General features: G+C 36.7%; 1 protein-coding gene across 6 annotated transcripts in view; it reads right to left on the reverse strand.

Moving 5' to 3' along the window:
* Positions 1-22,139, reverse strand: part of LOC308702442 (uncharacterized protein) — a 30,163-nt gene that overhangs the window by 3,943 nt on the left and 4,081 nt on the right. For 2 of the 6 annotated variants that reach the window (XM_081385285.1, XM_081385286.1), the window contains exons 6-13: positions 21,806-21,898; positions 11,274-11,348; positions 10,566-10,679; positions 10,289-10,351; positions 9,034-9,111; positions 8,622-8,702; positions 4,658-4,762; positions 4,402-4,479 (exon numbers count right to left, since the gene is read on the reverse strand). In XM_081385285.1, the coding sequence (XP_081241411.1) occupies positions 4,402-4,479; positions 4,658-4,762; positions 8,622-8,702; positions 9,034-9,111; positions 10,289-10,351; positions 10,566-10,679; positions 11,274-11,348; positions 21,806-21,898 (687 nt within the window). The remainder of the gene's footprint in view (positions 1-4,401; positions 4,480-4,657; positions 4,763-8,621; positions 8,703-9,033; positions 9,112-10,288; positions 10,352-10,565; positions 10,680-11,273; positions 11,349-21,805; positions 21,899-22,139) is intronic. The other 4 variants (XM_081385289.1, XM_081385287.1, XM_081385288.1 and 1 more) reach the window with 4 other exon arrangements.

The raw sequence follows: 22,139 nt of genomic DNA on the forward strand, positions 1-22,139 counted from the left end.
GCGATTTAACAGTCATTGCTGAATTATGTTCCCCCGATCTAGAATTGCTGGCCATACACTGCAAACCTTTTTTACTCACCTAGGGAAATATCATCCATTATCCTTGCGTGTGTTTACGTTCAGCCACAGGCTCGTGCCGACACAGCGCAGCAGCTTTTAGCTGATCATATTACAGAAGTGGAGAATAAGTTCCCTAACTCCACTGTAATTGTCATGGGTGATTTCAACCACACTGATCTGAGATCTGAACTTCCGAAATACCATCAGTTGGTGCGCTGTGCCACCAGGGGAGAACGGACTCTTGATCATTGCTATTCTTCCATCAAAGAGGCATATCGTGCTTGTGCGCGCGCGCCTCTAGGCAATGGCGATCATGCTGTGATTAAACTCATCCCCACTTACCGGTCTTTACTCAAAAGACAAAAAACGATTAAGAGGGCTGTACAGAAATGGACACCTGCTGCAATTGAAACACTACAGGCCTGCTTTGACATTACAGACTGGGAAACTATTAAATTGGCATGCAATAACTTTGATGAGTATGTAGACACATGCTCGTCCTACATCTACTTCTGTGAGGAACTTTGCATTCCCAGACAATCTATTGTCATTTATGGGAATAGTAAGCCATGGTTCAATAAGGAAGTAAGGCTACGGAGGAGAGAGAAGGAGGTGGCCCACAGGAGCAGAGACAAGGCTGCCTACACCAAGGCCAAATACGCACTCAGCAAAGCCATCCAGCATGCTAAGAGGCTGTATAAGGCCAGGATTGAACAACAGGTCGGGGATAAGAACATCAGAGCTGTCTTGAAGGGCCTACAATCTGCCACGGGCTATAAAAAGTCCCCCCCACCAGCCTCCAACGACCCCAATCTACCAGATAAGTTCAATGTGTTTTGCACTAGGTTCGAAGCCCCGCGTGGGTCCCCCCACTCTATCCCCCCTGCCCCCCCTTCCACTGCCACCACCTCATCTGCACCATTCGTCATCACGGAGCATGAGGTTCGGAGGCTTCTTAAAGGTCAGAACATCAGGAAAGCGTGTGGTCCAGACATGGTGTCACCTGCTTCCCTTAAGCACTGTGCCAGTGAGCTGACCACAGTATTTACGGACATTTTTAATCAGTCATTAGATCTATGCCGAGTACCTGCCTGCTTCAAATCTGCTGTCATCATTCCGGTGCCGAAAAAGCCCCAGATCACCTGCTTAAATGACTACAGACCGGTTGCTCTCACCTCTGTAGTCATGAAAGCATTTGAACGCTTGGTTCTCTCTTATCTCAAAGCATCCACCGAACACCTTATGGACCCTCTTCAATTTGCATATAGACCCAACCGCTCAGTTGATGATGCAATCAACATTGCACTTCACTTCATTCTACAACACCTGGACAATCGGAACACATACGCAAGACTCCTGTTTGTGGATTACAGCTCTGCCTTTAACACCATCATCCCTGACCTCCTCCACAGCAAACTGACCAATCTGAATATTCACCCCTTCCTCTGCTCATGGATTACAGACTTTCTCACCAACAGGACTCAGTATGTCAGGCTGGGCCCACATCTCTCACAGCCCCGCACAGTCAACACTGGTGCTCCCCAAGGTTGTGTGCTGTCCCCCTTGCTATTCTCACTGTACACCAACGACTGCACCTCTGGAGACCCTTCTGTCAAAACCATCAAATATGCGGATGACACCACCATAATAGGCCTCATCTCCAACAACGACGAGTCAGCTTACCGCAGAGAGGTTAGTCTCCTGGAGTCCTGGTGTGCAGTCAGTAACTTGGAGCTTAACATCGACAAAACAGTGGAGATGATAGTGGATTTCCGCAAAAAGCCCTCGACTCATCTTCCTCTGGTCATCAATAACTCATCTGTGACTGTGGTGGAGCACTTCAAGTTCCTGGGCACAACCATCACCAACACACTCAAATGGGACAATAACATCTCCCAACTTGTGAAGAAGGGCCAGCAGCGCCTGTTCTTCCTCCGCCGCCTGAAAGGACTACTGCTCAGTCCCCCCATTATGGTACAATTCTACAGAGCGGTCATTGAGAGTGTGCTAACATCCTCCCTCACGGTCTGGTTTGCCTCTGCGTCAGCCCGCGCTAAGGCCAGGTTACAAAGAGTCGTTCGGGCAGCAGAGCGGATCATCGGCTGCCCCCTGCCCGCCATCATGGACCTGTACAGCTCCAGGTCCATTAACAGAGCTGTGAAGATTGTGGCTGACCCCTCTCATCCTGCCAATAGTCTGTTTAATCTTCTCCCCTCTGGAAAGCGGTACAGGGCCTTCTTGCCCAAAACATCACGCCACCGCCACAGTTTTTTCCCCCAAGCAATAGCCCTCCTAAATGACTCTTAAATCTTGGAATTCTTGCACTTTATTTATTATTTAACACATCACTTTTAACATTCATATTAACGTATTACTCATAATGTCTCTATTTGTCCTTGTATTTTGTTTTTGTAATTGTTTTCTTTGTTTTTCTGCTTTTACTGTGTTGCCTGCATGGAGAAGACCAAACCAAATTCCTAGTATCTTGTATACATGGCGAAATAAAGTTGAATTGAATACAGACAACAACTGACTAATTTACTGAAAGGCCTACAAATCAATCAACCAATCAAACAGTCAATCAGTCAATCAATCAATCAATCGAGAAATCAATCAATCAAGAAATCAATCAATCAAGAAATCAATCAATCAATCAATAGGTCTAGTAAAGGGAGAGAATATTGTACCCAGTGTTGGGCAGTTAGGCTACTGATTATTCAGTATGAATAATGTTTTCAGATTCCAAAAATGAAGCCCTTGAAAATACATTTAAATGTTAAAATATTCATAATCGGAATACACAATGGCAGTAAATTATTCATTATTGATTGATTCACCCTAATTATTATTATTATTTTTTATAATATAGTTTGTTGCTTTTATGTTCAAGAAATACTCAGAACATGAAGAAGCCATTCACCATATGGCAACTGGATTTACAGAAATCATTTCAGTTTTAAGGAAAAGTGTGTAAAAAAAATGCTGTTGATTACTGAATAGAATATATTTGCAGCCTTATATGCTAAACTGTTTTACGTTTTTTCACATTTTTTTTTTTTTACATTTAGTGCCCCATAATGACGTGCAACTACTTAGCAAATGTATTAAAAATAACCAAAAACTGAAGTGTCACACTGGCATTAGTATTTTAGTATTAGTATTCGGCAGTGAGTGATTAAAGCCTCGGGTCTTTTGGAATATGATAAGATGAGCTTTGCACACATGGATTTCTGTAAAGCTTGTCATTATAAAGTGAACATACGGCCCAGTCTAAGGTCCTGAGTTCTCTGGATCAGGTTTTTATTGGAAATCTTTTTTTTTTTTTTTTCAGCTTTCCTTCTGCCCTAACCAGTTCTCTAGTCCCTGTCGATTACAGTATAAACAGCTTCACTGCATGATGAGATGAAATGACGAAACCTCGGCGTTGGGATGGTGTTGTGCACATGATGAACAGTGTCCTGTTTATTCCTGAGATGACTCTTGGAATCGAGGTCCATCAGACACTGAATCTTGTTTCTCACAGTCTAAGAGTCCTTTGGGTGTCATTTTACAAATTTCAAGCATGTGTTATTCACTGAGGACAGGCTTCTGTACAGACACTTTCCCATAAAGCTCAGATCAGTGAATGTTGTAGAGATGGTTGGTTTCTGGATCTCAGTTAATTAATAATAATATGGCTTGACAAACGATACGTTCGGATAACTTCTTCCTCTTAACTTCACATAAATGAACACGCGTGTAGAAAATTCTCTCCCTTCTTTCACACGCTTTCTGTACAGTAACTATCACAGCATGTCAAGCACTAACTAGGTTTGTGGCATTAAATAAATAATGGTGTAAATACCAGTAAATTGACAAGAGGGTTTTGTGCTGGCGTAAGCTGTTAGTAAATCTGACACCGTGTGTCAATGTGATATTTCAGTTTTTTCTTATTAATACATTTTCTAAATTAAATCACAAATATGTTCTTGCTTTTTCATTATGGTATATGGAGTGTAGATTGTGGGAAAAAAATAAAGCAATTTAGCATAAAGCTGAAACAACAAAATGTGAAAAAATAAGGAATCTGAATAGTTTCATGACCAATCATTTTTTTTTAAAAATGTGCAGTTTACCAAGTGCATAGTCTAAAGAGGATATATCAGCTTTATATAACTTATTTTTTTCTTATAATAATATGAATAATGATTTATATATTTTACATTTTTATTGCATTAATTTGCATATATAAGATATAAAAATCCCAGTAATGCATTTTCTACTTCTTAGCGCCATATTTTTATGTTGTTTTATAAGTACAGTGTGGGGTAATAAAGGACATTGTATGTCAGTGATGTATACCTGTCACAAGGTTTTCATACACGAATATCATCTTCAGAACTTCAATAAATACAATGACACAGGTCAATCCCAAACACTCTGTTGATTTAAAAAAAGCACTTCTGATTAGCACATCTCTTACAAATCAATTATTTTAGTGTATCATAAATGTAAACCTTACAAAAAATATTTGTCCTTGCATAAAAGCAGACAAATGTGTGACTTATCACAGCAAATCTACTTTGAAAAATACTAAAAATAAAATAAAGTAGCATACCTTTCTCCCTTTCCAATATGGTTAGATGAATATAAATCACAAGGGAAATATATATGAGCGGTGTTGTTATCATCCACAATGATGTTATCCATCTTCGGTGGAGAACTGTGAATGAAAACATGATCTTCTGAATGCATAAACTTTTACAGGTCACATAAATCTGATACAAATCTGAGAAGAATCAGAAATCAGATTTGACACTATATTTATGTTCTGTATGAATGATCAATTCATCTGTGTTTCTTTGTTTTTTTAACCTTGTAATCTTTGTTACGTTGCTAAATGGCCACGGTTACCTGCTGCTGAGTGCGGTTATTTCTATCTGTTTTTAATTTCCTATAGAGCTCGGGATCGTTGCGTCACGCCGCAATGCATTGTGGGAATCACGGTACGGAAGTAAGATTGTACTGTATAGTAGCGTATAGTAGGCAGTAGGTAACGTTGATCATTTGGTCATTCATTTAGGTTATTTTCTGGAAAATGGTTCAGTATTGCTGTATTGTGAACTGCTGTAATCGGTCTCATGATCGACAGGGCAAACGCCTCATAAATCATATTAGTTTTCCCTATTTTCGTCGAATGGCTTGGGTCGCCGCTGGTCGTCAACCGGACGAAAACAGTGGATTATTGCACGTATGATAAATTACTCCTGAAGTGTAACAAACCCGCATAGACAAGCTTCGTAGCTCACAGAATCTGACAAGTGTACGTGTGTGTGTGTGTGTGTGTGTGTGTGTGTGTGTGTGTGTGTGTGTGTCACTACTGATGCTTGGTTAACGGTGCGAACGATTGTTTTCTCCGCGTTTACTTTGTAGATCTGCAGATCTTGCACTCATCCATTTGTGAACTGCAAGTGAGCCTCCAGTGACAAGTTTCTACTTTTCTAAAAGTGTCTACTTTTAAACAAACAATTCAAAACGAAAGAAAACAGACAGCTCTCTGCTTATGTAAGTTAATCCGTATGCAATTTGCATTTCTCTCTGGCGCGTTCACTTACAGCAAAGATCGCCAATCAGCATCGTCAACCTCATCTTTGCAGCCAAATGTGACAAAATAAAAACCATTTGTTTATTAAACAATTAAAATGTGTGTGTGAATGTTGTTGCCGAGGGCACAGGAAATTGTAAATCCGGCTCTGGATCGGAGATGTAAGCGCTACTCCACAGACCAGGTAGGAAAATATCAGGGAAACTGAGGCTTGGTATTAGCCACCTCCAGACTTTATTCATAGGGATCAAATCTTTTTTTTTTTTTTTTTAAGTAGCGTTGTTTGGCTTCATTATTAAGTTTGTCAGTATACGGTATAGCCAACTTTTTTTGTCACGGCCCATAACTTTTTCTCTTTCTTTCTCGGTGCCGGTGGAGACCGGTCGGCTACGCTACTACTTTATTCCGAACACTTCTGCGTTGCCTCTAAAATGGCCGTGGTTACCCACAATGCATCATTCCATAACGTCTACGCCCGAGCTCTATTGAGAGTGAGGAGTCACGTGCCGACTTGGGTTGATTTGGGCGGGGTCTGAGCCTGTCGGCCATGATGGAAGGAGACGCTATCGGTTGCCAGGGGCAACGCCTTCAGAACTACACAGAAGCGCGACTAAACATTCCAGAGCTCTTTCATTTTTGCGCATTTATTAGGCTATTATTATTAGGCTATTTATTATTTCAGCGGGACACAGACTGATCTACGAATACGAAAAAGAAAAGGAAGAAAGTAAAGCAATGCAAAAAGATAAAGCGAAAGAAAAGGGACCTTACAGGAACAAGCTCACACCAAGCGCAAAACAGCGGTATTTAGAGAAGATAACATATAATTCGTCTTGTGTTGACCTAACGGGCGATCTTTGGTCTTGTGAATCTTGTTCCCTGGCCAAACTGAGGGCTAAGTGAAATTTCATAACTTTATATTTAGGCTATTTAACTTTACCGTTGTTGTAATATTAGACTAGAGCGCTGACTTTGTATGTTTGACTGAATCGTTTGCTTTATTTCTTATTGTATAGCTTCTTGTACTTTTTACTTATAGGCTACTTACTTTTATAATGGCTATTATTGATAAAACTGAAATTCAACAAAAAGAGACAGGGTTTAGTTTTTTTATTTATTTATTTTTATTACAGTGATGATCAGAGTACAAATGCACATTATATATTGCCTGAACCATATTAATAAGTTTAATATTTTTAAAATTTAAACGGAAAGAACAATTTAAATATAACAATTTAAAAAAAAAAAAGTTTTGTTATAAATATGCTAACGTTACATGCAGTGAATATAATAAATATGCGTTGCCTGAACCACATTTGTGTAATGTTTAAGATTTCTTTAAATGAAAACGAAAAGAGGCAGTGTAGTGTTTTATAACATATTTCGTTTTATTGTTGCCTAAAATGTACATACAGAGTGAGATAACCGGAGTAGCAGAGCGAGCTGAGTGACGCGCGTCCTCGGGAGTCATTCTCCTGAGCTGCACTTGACATTGAAGTCCGAACTTTGCGTACTTGCTATTGAGAAATGCCTAATGTCGGCGCTTGGCTTCTTGTGACAAACACTGGAGCAGTTTTTACTTCCAGGCATGGTAAAACAGTGCGGAATTGCGAAAACCTCCTCTACTACCGAGTTAACAGCACACGTAAACAATGATGTTTTGCCGCTGGAATCCTGCCAACATGGCGGATCGAGGGGAGGGGCTCTATACCGTGACGACAACTCCTCACTCTCAATACAGATCACGTGAGGTCCCGCCGGCTGTGATTGTGGGCGGGGCAACTGCTTTAAAGACGCCCAGTCTGGAGACCGTGGGCTCTCTCTCTCACTTCCCATCCGCTCCTGGTAGCAGACGGAGCACAAGCTCCGACGCGTGCTCGGCCTGCTGCTTCCTTTGAACTTGTTTAGAGCTTGTTTCAATGTTGGTTTCACAAGCACGATCCCGATATGGGATTATTGTTTGTTATTTTTAGTTTATTATATTTATTTACAGCTGGTGGTAACTGGTGATGGGTTTTTGCATATTATTTAGTATAGATTAGTGGAGAGCAGGAGAAAGAGGACCCGGAAGACTCACACAAACTCTGTCTTTTGTTTTGAACGGGAGGTAGGCAAGTTTCATCCTCTTTGAAGAATAGTGTGGGTCAGGGTTTTCTTTTGTTTTTGTTATGTTTATTTTTGCCACCATGCTCTGCATGCGTACGCTAAGGCTTATCACCTAATTAAAATTATTTATTTACACTGTCATCGAATCTCTGTGGTCTTTTATATGTTATGCCGATCCATAATTAATTTGATGGGTTCGTAACAATATTAATAAAAAATGTCATTACTGTCACCGTTATTTTCTGCTAGTTTTCATTCGTCACGTGTTCCTCGTTCTCATTTGCCGCCACTCATCAGTTACCATGGAAACTAACAGTAATCATCATCACAGCTGATCGTTATTTTGTCATCGTCACCATCTAGCCTATGTAAGTTCCTCCTTGTTCACTCTTCAGTATTGTTTATTTTAGCTGTTTATTGTTCGTATGTTGGCTGTTTATTATTAAATCTTATGTCATTGTATGATCGTCTTCATCTTCTGTGGAACTAAGCGTTATAATAACTTCATCTTCTCATGATAGGATTCACTTGACATCCACTCACTATCAGATATGCCTTCATTCAGTAACAGCCACTCACTTTTCACAATATTAACAACCAATGGATAAAAACAAGACTCTCAATTTGTGTTTTTTTTTTCTTTCTTTTTTTTGAGATAAAATATGTCACAAAACAGGTAGTGTCAATTTCATGTTGACTTTAAATCATGATTTAGCAAATTAAGCATTTATTTTTATATAAGCAGTGCATTTCTATTCATACAGTATCAACATCACAAATTCACAAATACAGGAACATAATTATGGGATTTACTCTTTCCACATCTATACAAATACAACAATGATAAGAATGTGTTTCAGCATGTACTTACATTTGAATTTTGCTTGGAGACGAGGCAAAACTACTGTGAAGGACAACAGTAGTGGTGGAACCAATGCCGTAAATAAAAATCCTAAAATAAGAGAATGTCTATTATTTTCCCATTCAAAAAAACAAACAAAAAAACAATAGTCACTAATATATAGCTAAAATGAATTGCTCAGAAGACCTTAAAAATAAATGTTTAAATCACTGAAATAATAGTTTTCTTGTGCAGCTCTTAATGACTTCATTCAGTTTTCACATTCATGTCAGCATGTTCTTCTATAAGCTGTTCTATGTCGAGCTGAAATTGGCTGAATTACAATCAACTGGATTTTTACATAGAAAAACAGGTGGAATTTAAAACTACATGTTGTATATCATTGTAATTAATTATGAAGGAATCAGTATGCAGGTATTACCTAGAGAGGGAAGTCCAAATGAGAACATCAACTGGACCAACTGAAACAAAGAAAAGAAAATATTCCCCCCCAAAAAAACTAAAAAGAAAAAGTGAGAGAAAAGTAAGCATGAATGTAAGAATGAATTACTGTATGTGATTCTAACTTGGATTGTACTGCACCTGCTCTCTCACTCTTGTACTGTGTGGTTGTTCATTTTGTAATGTTTAAACTACTTTCTTTGCAAAAGCTTTCCCAACCACAGTGAGCACTGACCATCTCAATCGTACAGCAGTGAGGAACACTGAAGTCTGATGATTGATCAGGCTAAATGTCTGTGAGACTTAATGTTTGGCTCAGTCACATGTCAAATACTTTTTCTATTCTCATGACACCTGAAACTCTCATCACACTTCATCTGTCAAATCTTAACCTACAGCAGCTTTGAATGCTTTTAGAACTGAATGTTTCGGTCAAACACTGTCAGGAGCCGCACCAATGGAAAAACCTTGAGATGACACACAGCTCATATCACTGTCTAAGTTACAGAGCACTGTATCATGTGATGGACAACAGTTTGTCCAGTATAATTCTGGTCAGACAACACATTTTCCAAATTGCTTTTCCTTTGCAGGGTCGCAGTAATACTGGAGCCTATATCAGCATCTCATGCCAGAGGGAGGATTAATTGATGGCCAGTCCATGACAGAGTGAACACACACACACACACACACACACACACACACAGACACCTTCACACCTATGACCTACTGACAGATTAGTCCTGCGTGTCTTTGGATTGTCGGGGAAACAGGAGGACCCAGAAAAACATGCAAACTCCACACAGAAAGGCCTCTTGGCTTTTAATGCATACTGTTCAAAAATCTTTTTTGATTAAAACAATGTGGAGAGATAAATGACATATTAATTTAACATTACACAGTTAAATGTAACTTACTGCTTGGAAATAGTCACAATAGCAATGCTTGCCTACATTTATGTCAGTAATTTGAAACTGAGCTCATTTATGTTGTTTGAGTAGTAGAGGGTCAAGAATCATACAGATTTTAAATTGTAGATTGTTTTTTATTCCGATTATGTTTTCGTTCTTTATCAACTCTCAGTTTGTATTATATTATTATTATTATTATATTGTATTAAACTACATTTTTAACTATGTAAAATGCTGTATTGAGAGCAAAGTTTTTTCTAGAGCTAATAGTATTTTGCAACTCTAATAACTCATTTTGGGATAAAACAATAAGAATGTTTTCACCGTAAGTTAGCTCGCGTAAGGAAGCCCCTCTTGGCCGCTCTTCACTGGATCGCCTAAAGTCAACTAAAAAACAAACATTAACGCACAGTTAGGCCTAAAAAGTGGAAAACTTGGCTCTTATGTATTTGATTTCCATTATTGGTAATTGTAGAATGTAAAATATATGTATATGAACAAAACCATTGGTAATAAACTTATTAACCTAATAAATATGTGCTTATATACTTAGCCTGTCGGTTTAACAAAGTAAGGAATCAAATCATGCAGGGACTCTTACCTAAACTCAGGATGAGACACAACAGCACAACAACTCCAAAGAATATTCCAGAAAATACACGAGGTTGGATGCTTGTGTCATGTGCTCTCTTTCTCCAGCCATATGTAAAAATAACTAGAGGAATAGATAAAAATTCAAATGTCATACAAGATAAATTATGTCTTGAGCAAGAACAGAACATATCTAAAGATGTGGTGAACTGAACAGTGTTTGTCTAACTTAAATGAGGCCATATTGACTTAATGTATACCAAAAAAAAAAAAAAAAAAAAAAAACATTAAGGTCACCTCATGTACATCATGATATTTTAGAAAAGGCTACAGTACATGCAGTAAAGTATAAACTATAAAAAGGTGTAATTTTATTATTTTGTAATGAACAATATTTCAAACATTCCACATTTAAATATTTCTACTATACCTGACAGATTTCACTGTAATAGATATTCTGAGAAATCACACGTGTCTTTGTAAACGGCAAAAAAAGAAAGTAATCCTGGGACACTAGACACTGTCTGTCTTTTAATCATTTTGAGTATTCAGGTTTGGACGATGTGATTTTAGAAAAGAGAGGGAGGGGTGAGATTTAATGGCTGAATTCTGGCCAAGTCTAATGAAGTTAAAGCAAAATAGGTAATATTTCATAAAGCACTTTTAATGTCAGAATAATGAGCATGACCTCTGATGTGTAACATTAGGATTTACTCACCTGAATAAACAACGACTGTGAAAACAGTAAATTCATGTGTTATTCTGAAAAACCTGGTCCATGGTTTAATGCTGCCTGTAGACAGAAAGGGTTGAACACATCACAGGTCATCATATAATATTATTACATATCCATTCCATTGCTTGTACTCTACATTTAAGCAATTGCAGCCAGTGAGGTGGACAGGTAAGGTGGGATAGAGAGGGGAAAGGGAGACACTTATATCAAATTCAAAGGGATGTTAAAGATACAAGGGTTGGAAGTAGGAAAGAAGAAATTGTGATATTAAGATTGGGACATTGTTTATTAAATAAAACGCTTAAGCTAATAGGGAAAGTTAATACTGGACTGTGTGATGGATGCCAGGAAGAGGAGTCTGTAGAGCATATTGTTTTGAGATGCAGTAGATATGGAGCACAGAGAGATGATGAGACATAAGCTGGGTGAGATATTGTAGAATAAAGCCAACAGCTATCAAAACAAAACTGTTAATTTCACTTAATTTAACTGAACTTATCGTTTGTGTGTTAAACACGCTGTGGTTCATAGGAAAATATTGTAGGCCTACTCTCCCCATTGCACATGAATGTAATTTTTCACGAAGATAGGCTTTAAGAGTTCATCAAATACATGTTGTAGCCTATGAGGCAAATAGGCTACCTGTCTTTTTGTTTGTTTGTTTTTTGCTTAATTGCGTCTTAAAAAGAGAAATAAAACAAATTATTAGTGATAATTGAAAAAAGAAAGTAAAGAAACCTTAGACATTTTAAAAAATTTTTTAGTTATTTTCCAGCACATTATTGCCCCAAAAAGCATTATTTATTTCATTCATTCTTTCAATTTTACATCTTACATAGCTTATGGATATACAATTAAAATAGCTGGAGCAATTGCTTTGCGGTCAGGTGCCCTTTTTTTAAATAATAAAAAAAAACTGCTAAAAAACGAGATGGGTTTAGCAGGGGGAGTGGGATTTTCACAGCATTAAAATACGGACTGGTGAAATCACACTCCCCTCAAAGCAAAGAACGGTAATCCTGGTACTTTAACTCGTCGTCGCGGTACTTTACCTCGATGCCGTGGATTCAAATAATTTAGCTAATAAATATGAAGGTGAATATTGCATAGGCATATCTGTAATTAAACATATTCACATAAATTGGGAAACTTGGAACTTTTAACACAACTGCAGTAGCCTACTGAATTTTAAACACAATATAACTTAAAAAATATTTTGTTGTGTGTATTAGAAGTAAAACTAGTAAAATTATGTATTCTTTATTATTGCTTAGGGACTGCTCGGTTTTTTTAAGGGGCTATCGGAGGAGTTTTGAGATAAATTGTCAAAAAAGACTTGACCCTCCGCCAGCAATACATTTTTCAATGACCCTCCAAAATGATTGTGAAAAAAGGCATGACCCTCCCTGATAATTTATTGATTAGCCTACTTCTGTGCTGATTTGCGCTTGACAAAGATGTTCAGATAGCCATTGTTGTTTTTTTACAACCATGACAAAGAGCGTCCAGAACAGGGATAACACATTCTGACCAGAACAATCGAGTTCGCTTGTGCATTCACGTCATTTTGTGCAGATATAAGTCGTAATATTAAGTTTGATGTAATATAAATAACTGATTATAATATGACATAGGATGCGCTTTGTTGATTTAAACCACCTGAAACGTTCTTCAGTTTCCCGGTGCTCGTTCTCTTCAGCTTCAACGCGCGGGATCAAGCAGCAAAGCAAAACATTAAAAGCTATGATTGGGACTGTCATATCATTATACTTGTAGCCTATACACTATTGTAATAAAAAGTTGTAAATTCTTTGGGTTTAGTTGCATTCTTCAGCAACGTTAAGTTGATTAACCTTCTAGCAAAGCGATTCAGTTTAATGTTCGTTCTCTTCAGCTTCAGCGCGCGCCGCTCAAACAGCAATGATGTCATTTGAAACAGTAAGCCTATTAAATATGTTTAGGCTACTATTAGGCCTACGGTAATATTAAAAATGTTTATTTTTTGTATATTATTAATAACTAGCACTTTTTTGTTCTCGTATTATTTCCTATTATTACGTAATTTCCTTAGTGTGCTGAGGCGATTCCATTTTATTTATCAATGGCACATGGATTTTTCTTTATTATGAAACCTTATTATAAAGTGTTACCATTTTTTAATAAAGAATGTTGGCCATAGGAATGTAAAATTAATTTTATAATAAAGTTGCCAGAAATTCGACCAGGTATTAATGTTATGTTACTTAGCCTACATTTGACTTATGTTCCTAAATTCCTGTTTCTGCTGTTGGTTTGAAACTTTAACATAATATTATTATGCTATAGGCAATGTGAAACCTTTGAGCTAGTCATTCCAGCTTCATGTCAGTGACTTCTCAGCGGTAGATTTACACTCAGGAAACTGCACTTATTCGCAATCACAAAAGTTCATTATTTGATCGTGCTTTAAAGCTTTGCCGTTTTGCCAAGCTTTGCCAGTAAACATTTCATTGGCGTTCTGTTCTGACATGATGCATTTTTTTTCTGAGCGCGTACGCGCGCGCGCACTGTCAAACGATTTTTGTTGGGTCAGACCCTAGCGATGGGGGGCCGAGACCGAGAAAGCAACGTGGAGCTACATGGAAAAATATGCACCAAACAAGCCACTTGGAAATTTAGCTGCTTTCATGAATACAAAATACAATACAAATTTTGGGTGACCCTCCCCCTTGACTAAAAAAAGTTGGATGACCCTCCCCTCAGCAAAGAATAAAATAGCCTACATGACCCTCTCCTATTTTCCTCCGGTGGTCCATAAATAACGAACGGTCCCTTAATTCGGTTATTCTGTTCTATTAAATAATTTAACTAAATCCTGATAACGCATAAAGGTATGCCTAGCCTATAGGCTATTGAATTATATATATATATATATATATATATATATATATATATATATATATATATATATATATATATATATATATATATATATATATATATATATATATATATATATCACATCACAAGTTATTAATTAAAAAATAATATATTAGGCTACCTTCAATCTCAAAGTTGTGCGCTTTTTTCGCAGTGTGTTTTTTTCTGTCTTGCTTAACCCATCAGGGTATGTCCCATGGGATTTGTAGGAAAAAAATTCTTCGTAAATCCTAGGATCCATTGGAAAAACAACGTGATAAGTGTGCACCGTTAGCTATATGCCTGGAATGAATTAGCGCGCGCGATTTTCACAAGTGCACATCCGCCCATAGATGAATTCGACATTCGGCCATTTTCTAAGCAAAACTATGTATATTTTTAATTATTTGTAAATTAATATATAAGAGTATATTATATTAATTATTATTAAAATATATTTTCAAAATAAATACAATAAAAAATATCTAAAACTAATAGAATAAAAATAATATTTATCATAAAACCAATTTCCAAGTAAACAATATTTTTTTAATTATTATTAAATTATTATATAAATATAATAATATTAATATAATATATCACAAAACTAATTTCTAAGTAAAACTATATACATATTAATTATTATTAAATTATTATATGAATTATTATTAAAATACTTTAAAATAAAAAAATATATCGGATATTAAAAAATATATATATTCATAAAATTATTAAATACATTTTATTTGCATGTAGTAACATGTACAGTTTACATTCACACAAAATGAGTTACAATCAACTGATTTCACCAGTCCATATTTTAATGCTGTGAAAATCCCACCCACCCTGGGAAACCCATCTTGATGAAGATACAAACAATCAAATGCTTTTGTCACCACTCAATCTCTAAACCAAGATGTGACTGGCAGTAGTGTGGTGAGTCTATGACCTTATACACCTGTGCTGGAGAGGGGAGCGGGAGCACTGTGCTGTGCACCAGTCCGTATTTTAATGCTGTGAAAATCCCACTCCCCCTGCTAAACCCATCTCGTTTTTTAGCAGTTTTTTTTTATTATTTAAAAAAAGGGCACCTGACCGCAAAGCAATTGCTCCAGCTATTTTAATTGTATATCCATAAGCTATGTAAGATGTAAAATTGAAAGAATTAATGAAATAAATAATGCTTTTTGGGGCAATAATGTGCTGGAAAATAACTAAAAAAATTTTTAAAATGTCTAAGGTTTCTTTACTTTCTTTTTTCAATTATCACTAATAATTTGTTTTATTTCTCTTTTTAAGACGCAATTAAGCAAAAAACAAACAAACAAAAAGACAGGTAGCCTATTTGCCTCATAGGCTACAACATGTATTTGATGAACTCTTAAAGCCTATCTTCGTGAAAAATTACATTCATGTGCAATGGGGAGAGTAGGCCTACAATATTTTCCTATGAACCACAGCGTGTTTAACACACAAACGATAAGTTCAGTTAAATTAAGTGAAATTAACAGTTTTGTTTTGATAGCTGTTGGCTTTATTCCTTACTCGTCGAAGTTTAGTTTGAATCGATCTGCCATGTTTTTTTGTTTGTTTGTGTTTGTTTTTTGCATCTTTTATCCACACTAGTTCACTTTCTGTTAATTTATTGAAGTGTAGACAAAGCTTCCATGCAGGATCTGGGTGCTTGCTGTGTGAAAAATCGATCGATAAATGGATATAGTGCATTTAATAGTGCATATAAATGGAAGTGCATTTAAACTCGCTTGCGCGTGCACGCGATGGGAAGTGCGATTTGTCCGGGGAGTCGGATTTCGGTCCAACACCGGCAACGGTAAATGGCAGTGAGCCCAGCCCACCCATCCGGGAAGTGTCAGCTCTTATTTTGAAAAGGGCTTATTGAGGGGGCGTGACATCACATTGAAGCAATACCCCTGATTGGCTGACTACACGTGTGGATTGTAGTCACACACTCAGCGGAAAGATAGTGCCAAAAAGATCTGTAGACGTGTGCAGAGGGATCTGTGAATGCCCTGTGATCTGCAAACGCGTGGGATCTGTGAATGCCCTGTGATCTGCAAACACAGATCCAACACTTGCATGCTGAGCTTTGCACAGAATGTGTAAGAATGTCTTTTTACAGTGGTTTGAAAATACAAGTTAGACTGTGTTTGTTTGCAAATTGTGAGGAGGGCATTTGTAGATTTTTAATGGAAAAAAACAGCGAAACAGTTGTGCCAAAATTCTGAAAACAAATGCAACACAATCTACAAACAAATAATGACCCTCATGCGCAGACAAATCACTTTGCATTCATTCAAATTCTGGTAGTCAAGTACAAGTCACTGATTTCTATTTGTGAATCATAAAGAGTTTGTTTTCGGATTTTAAATCTATTTGTAGATTGCATTTTATATTTGTATGTCATGAAGAGTCTGTTTGTGGATTTTTTATCTATCTGTAGATATTGTTTTACATTTGCGGATCATGACGAGTTTGTTTGCAGATTTGGAATCTATTTACAGATTGTGTTTTACATTTGCAGATTATGAGGAGTTTGTTTGCAGATTTTAAATTTATTTGTAGATTGTGTTTTGTGTTTACAAATTGTAATATGCATTTTTGACTCATAGTCTCTTCATTTTCAATGATTATGGCATTATTTTGTCACAACAGCGAAACAATAGTGTCAGAATTCTGAAAACAAATGTGACACAATCTACAAACAGAACATGATCTTCACCTGCAAACAAGTCACTTTAAATTCATTTAAATTCTGGTTTTCAAGTACAAGTCACTGATTTCTATTTGTGAATCAGGATATGTTTATTTGTGGATTTTTAATCTTTTTGTAGATCATGCTTTATATTTGTGGATCACAAAGAGTTTGTTTGAGGACTTTGTATCTATTTGTAAATCTTGTTTTACATTTGCAGATCATGAGGACTTTGTTTGCGGATTTTTTATCTATTTGTAGATTGTGTTTTGTGTTTACAAGTTGTAATATCTATTTGTGACTTTTAGTCTGTCCATTTTCAATGTTTTTGGCATCAATTTATCCCCATACAAATCGTTGCAAAACTGTGCCGCTCGATTTGTGCCGGTTTGTGCCGTTACGATGAACATTGTATCTTTTTGCCCTCCTTAGAAATAACACATTGGATTCGGGACAGTGACGTCACTCTCCACCCCATGCCATCCAAATCGCCCCAAACCGGTGCTTTTTGTTTGTGCTCGATTTGTGCTGTTTTGTGCCGTAGAAAGAACCATCATAAATTATTCCAGTCTTTAGACATCACAAAATCTTTGGAGGAGTAGTAACGTCACGCAAGCAAGCCGCGCTCTCCATCCATCTCGTCTACAAACCTGTCCGGTTCGTTTGTGCTCGCACAGGGCCGCAGCTGTCAGTGTTCTTTTCTTTAGATATGGGAATGTTTTATTTTAGATTTGTGCTATTGACATTTGGTCTTTATATAATCACCAATGCACTACGATATGTAATGTATATACTGTCACTACTCTGGCTGTAAGCTACGTGTGACTGAGGCTTAATTTTGTATTAAAATAAATGAAAATAACCAATAAAAAAAAATGTATTTAAAAAATTGTGTAGTGTCTTAAGTTTTCTGAATAGGCCTACTTTTAACAGCTTACAGTGCCTGTTTGTGCTGTAAAAAGTTTTGTTTGTGCTGCTTCGGTTTTTTAGATATTAAAATCTATTAATCTATTATAATCTATAAAATCTAAAATATTAAAAATTTGGTCATTCTGAGGTCACTCAGCCCCCCCACATGCTCCAAATTCAACCCACATAGGCTCGTTCGTTTGTGCTTCGTTTGTGCTGGTTTGTGCCGGTATAATTTTCGTTTGTGCTGCATCGGCCTTTAAAATATTAGGCATAGACAATGACGTCACCAGCCCCCCATACGCTCCAAGTTCACCCAAAATAGACGCAATCGTTTGTGCTGGTTTGTGCTGTAAAAAGTTTATTTTATGCTGCATCGGGTTTTAAAATATGAATCACTGAATGTTTGGTTGATGACGACCAAAATCTTTGGTTGATTCAAAACAAAATCAACATCTTATGATTTCTAAAGAATAATGTGACATTGAAAACTGGTGTAGGCTATGATACAGAAAATTCAGCTTTGACATTACAGGAATAAATTACATTTTAATTACATTAAAACAGAAAATATCTAGGCTATTTATAGGCTAATCGTTTTTCACAATATCAGCAGTGTTGTGCAAGTTACTTCCAAACTGTTATACATTATACTTTGTTACTTTTAACCAGCACAAACGAAACACAAACGAACGAGCCTATGTGGGTTGAATTTGGAGCATGTGGGGGGGCTGAGTGACCTCAGAATGACCAAATTTTTAATATTTTAGATTTTATAGATTATAATAGATTAATAGATTTTAATATCTAAAAAACCGAAGCAGCACAAACAAAACTTTTTACAGCACAAACAGGCACTGTAAGCTGTTAAAAGTAGGCCTATTCAGAAAACTTAAGACACTACACAATTTTTTAAATACATTTTTTTTTATTGGTTATTTTCATTTATTTTAATACAAAATTAAGCATAAGTCACATGTAGCTTACAGCCAGAGTAGTGACAGTATATACATTACATATCGTAGTGCATTGGTGATTATATAAAGACCAAATGTCAATAGCACAAATCTAAAATAAAACATTCCCATATCTAAAGAAAAGAACACTGACAGCTGCGGCCCTGTGCGAGCACAAACGAACCGGACAGGTTTGTAGACGAGATGGATGGAGAGCGCGGCTTGCTTGCGTGACGTTACTACTCCTCCAAAGATTTTGTGATGTCTAAAGACTGGAATAATTTATGATGGTTCTTTCTACGGCACAAAACAGCACAAATCGAGCACAAACAAAAAGCACCGGTTTGGGGCGATTTGGATGGCATGGGGTGGAGAGTGACGTCACTGTCCCGAATCCAATGTGTTATTTCTAAGGAGGGCAAAAAGATACAATGTTCATCGTAACGGCACAAACCGGCACAAATCGAGCACAAACGAGCGGCACAGTTTTGCAACGATTTGGACCATATGGGGTGGACAGTTATGTAACTGTACTTAAAAAGTTTCTTTTTTTATGTTTAAGAAGTTGCACTGTTTCTTTCAACGGCAAAAACCAGCACAAATCGAGCACAAACGAACGACACCGGTTTGGAGCGATTTAGATGAGGTGGGGTGGAGAGTGACGTCACTGCCCCGAATTAAATTTGTTATAGCCTATCTGCAAAAGGAAAACATATACAGTGTTTGTTTTAACGGCACAAACCAGCACAAACCGAGCACAAACGAATGACACCGGTTTGGAGCGATTTGAAGGACATGGGGTGGAGAGTGACGTCACGCAACCCAAAAAATAATGTTCAATATCTCAAACACCAAACCAGCACAAACGCTTGTTTTTGCGGCACAAATCAGCACAAACGAATGGCATAGTTTTGGAAATGATTTCGTTTTATGGGGTGCCAACTTCACGGAGGTGAGGGAGATGGGAGTTCAGAACATCACATTAAAAGGGTTATTGAGCAGCGATAGGGGTCAGACTAGAATTCGTATGACTTTTTTAAGAGAAACAGGGTTTTTTAATAGGATATGAAGAAATGTAGTATTGAGGAGGGTTAAAAGTATTATTATTGCTGTTGTCATTATTAGAATTATTATTATTGTGCAGAAGGACTGGGATGAGGTGTGTGTGTGTGTGTGTGTGTGTGTGTGTGGGGGGGGGGGGGCTCATTCCTATTTTGATCTCAGAAGTTAGTCTGGGGTTGGTGTCTGTGTTGCAGGTAATTTGGGGTTTATATACAGTGCTTGTAATTGTCTTGATTTTATTTATCTAATGAGATTAAAGTAAAGTTTTGTGTTTATTGTTGGGTATTGTTAATTGTGTTTTTGTATTAGGTTTAGTTGATCGCTGTTCCTCTTGTGTTTGTTTTGTTTGATTTCCCCAATTAGCCATTCCATGTGCACACTGTATGCCTCCAGCGCAATGAGTTTATGGATGTTGTGAATCGTACTGGCTAGCGGCGTGTTTGTGTGTTTTTATTTTTTATTATTTTTATCTTCTTTTTCTTTGTTTCACTTCCCAGCCTCATGACAGCCAACATTTGTACTCTCTATGCTATATTGATGCTTTAACTATTCATTTGCATGAGACTTAAGTTTGCAGTGGAATAAATTTTTGGTTTGGAGGATATTTGAGTCTGTTATACTTTTATGTAATATGATTTTGGGGTTATTTGTGTAATTTACTTTTTGCTTTATTTTGAATTGTTGTGTGTGACAAAGTTGGGATTGTATTGGGGTTTATAGAGGGTTGACTGGTTATTAATATCATTTGAGGGGGAATGAGTTTTTGTTCTACAATGTATTTTCTTTGATTATTGTTATATTGGTTTATTTGTCAATAAATCTTTTTTTTTTTTTTTTTTTTTTTTTGTGCGAGTAGGCTACATTGTAGTTAGTTTTTTCAATCTCCCTTGCTTGAAGGAACAGTTACACAGTGTTACAGGTTGGGTAGGACAAAGTGTATTTTTTCACCAAACACTACAAATCCATTTCTTGACACATTCTGTTCAAAAGGCTTTTTGATAATTGACCAATCACATCATGCAACGTCAACAAAGATCACAAGGAAGCAAAAGCAGGTTCGCTGAGCAGAATGCAGTGAACGCGAGCTGTTGTGAGAGAAATCCATTTCATCGCTCGTTGTGCAGGAATACAAAGTGTATTTTGTCAGTTCTTGCTCTTTAATTTGCAGATTGTTTCATGCCGCAATCCAGATGCATCCAGCACCATATGAATGTGTATTCCCTGCATTATCTAATTCTGGAGTCTTGTTTTTCTTTCTTTAATGTTCATTATAGTTACTGCAAGTCATACCCCCAATTTATAAGTGTAATATACCAAGGTTGAGTGTTATTTCTCAATTAAAGCGCACCAGTTCATTATAGATTAAATGTATTAGTTTTCATCAATGCGCTAACGGCGCCGTCTTGTGGGCATAGCCTACATAGAAAGGCTGTTCTATTTATTTGCCTAGTACCTGTATTAAAGGATACTTAAAATTGGAAAATAAGGAAAATTGTTCCTTAAAATTCATATCTGTTAAGGTAATTGTTTTATCATAATTGTAAAATGTTAAAGAAAATTTAGAATTAATGTACTTTTATATCTGTATTTTGTTCACCATACCTGTACAATCTGAATTATCATCAGTAAAATCATTTAAAGGGATTATGGAGTCATTTGATGTCATTACACAGTTCTGACCGACTGTCTGCAGGGGTTCGAATCAATCTGAATTAGCACACAGTTAAAACTCAATTACACATTTAATATATGCCAAGAATACAGTTAGAAAATAATCTAAAGGGAAAAAAATGAGGCTGAGTTTGTGGTTTTAAATAATTTCATACTTCTTAATTTGAAATGTTATGTATTTAACCACAATAAAATTAATCAATGTTAATATTGTCATGCTACGTTTTTATGTTGCCATCAATTTGCATTTACTGATCCCCTTAACAAAAATAATAATAATAAAAAAACTTTAAATTCTAACATACCTTGGAGATTCTTTAAATAAGACAAAGCCCAAATAAATATAAAAGGCCTCAGAATATACAGAGCACAGCAAGTGATGGTCTCATGGAGAAAACCTGGAACAGAATGTTAAAGGAGAACTCCGGTCAATTTTAACGAGCTCATTTTTTTGTAAATTTGGAGTGCTGTCAGTACAGAGAACAATGACAAAAATCGGTGTTGCCTACACCATGTTATCCTCTTTTTAAAATTTGAACCCTGTTGACTTAAATGGGGCAAGTTTTAAACCTGCTTTTAGCCTCTTAACATCCTTGATGTGTCATTTCAAGTGCACAGGTCATGTGAGTGATTCCTTCA

Source organism: Scardinius erythrophthalmus (genome assembly GCF_964197995.2).
Source record: "Scardinius erythrophthalmus genome assembly, chromosome: 1".
NCBI lineage: Eukaryota > Metazoa > Chordata > Actinopteri > Cypriniformes > Leuciscidae > Scardinius > Scardinius erythrophthalmus.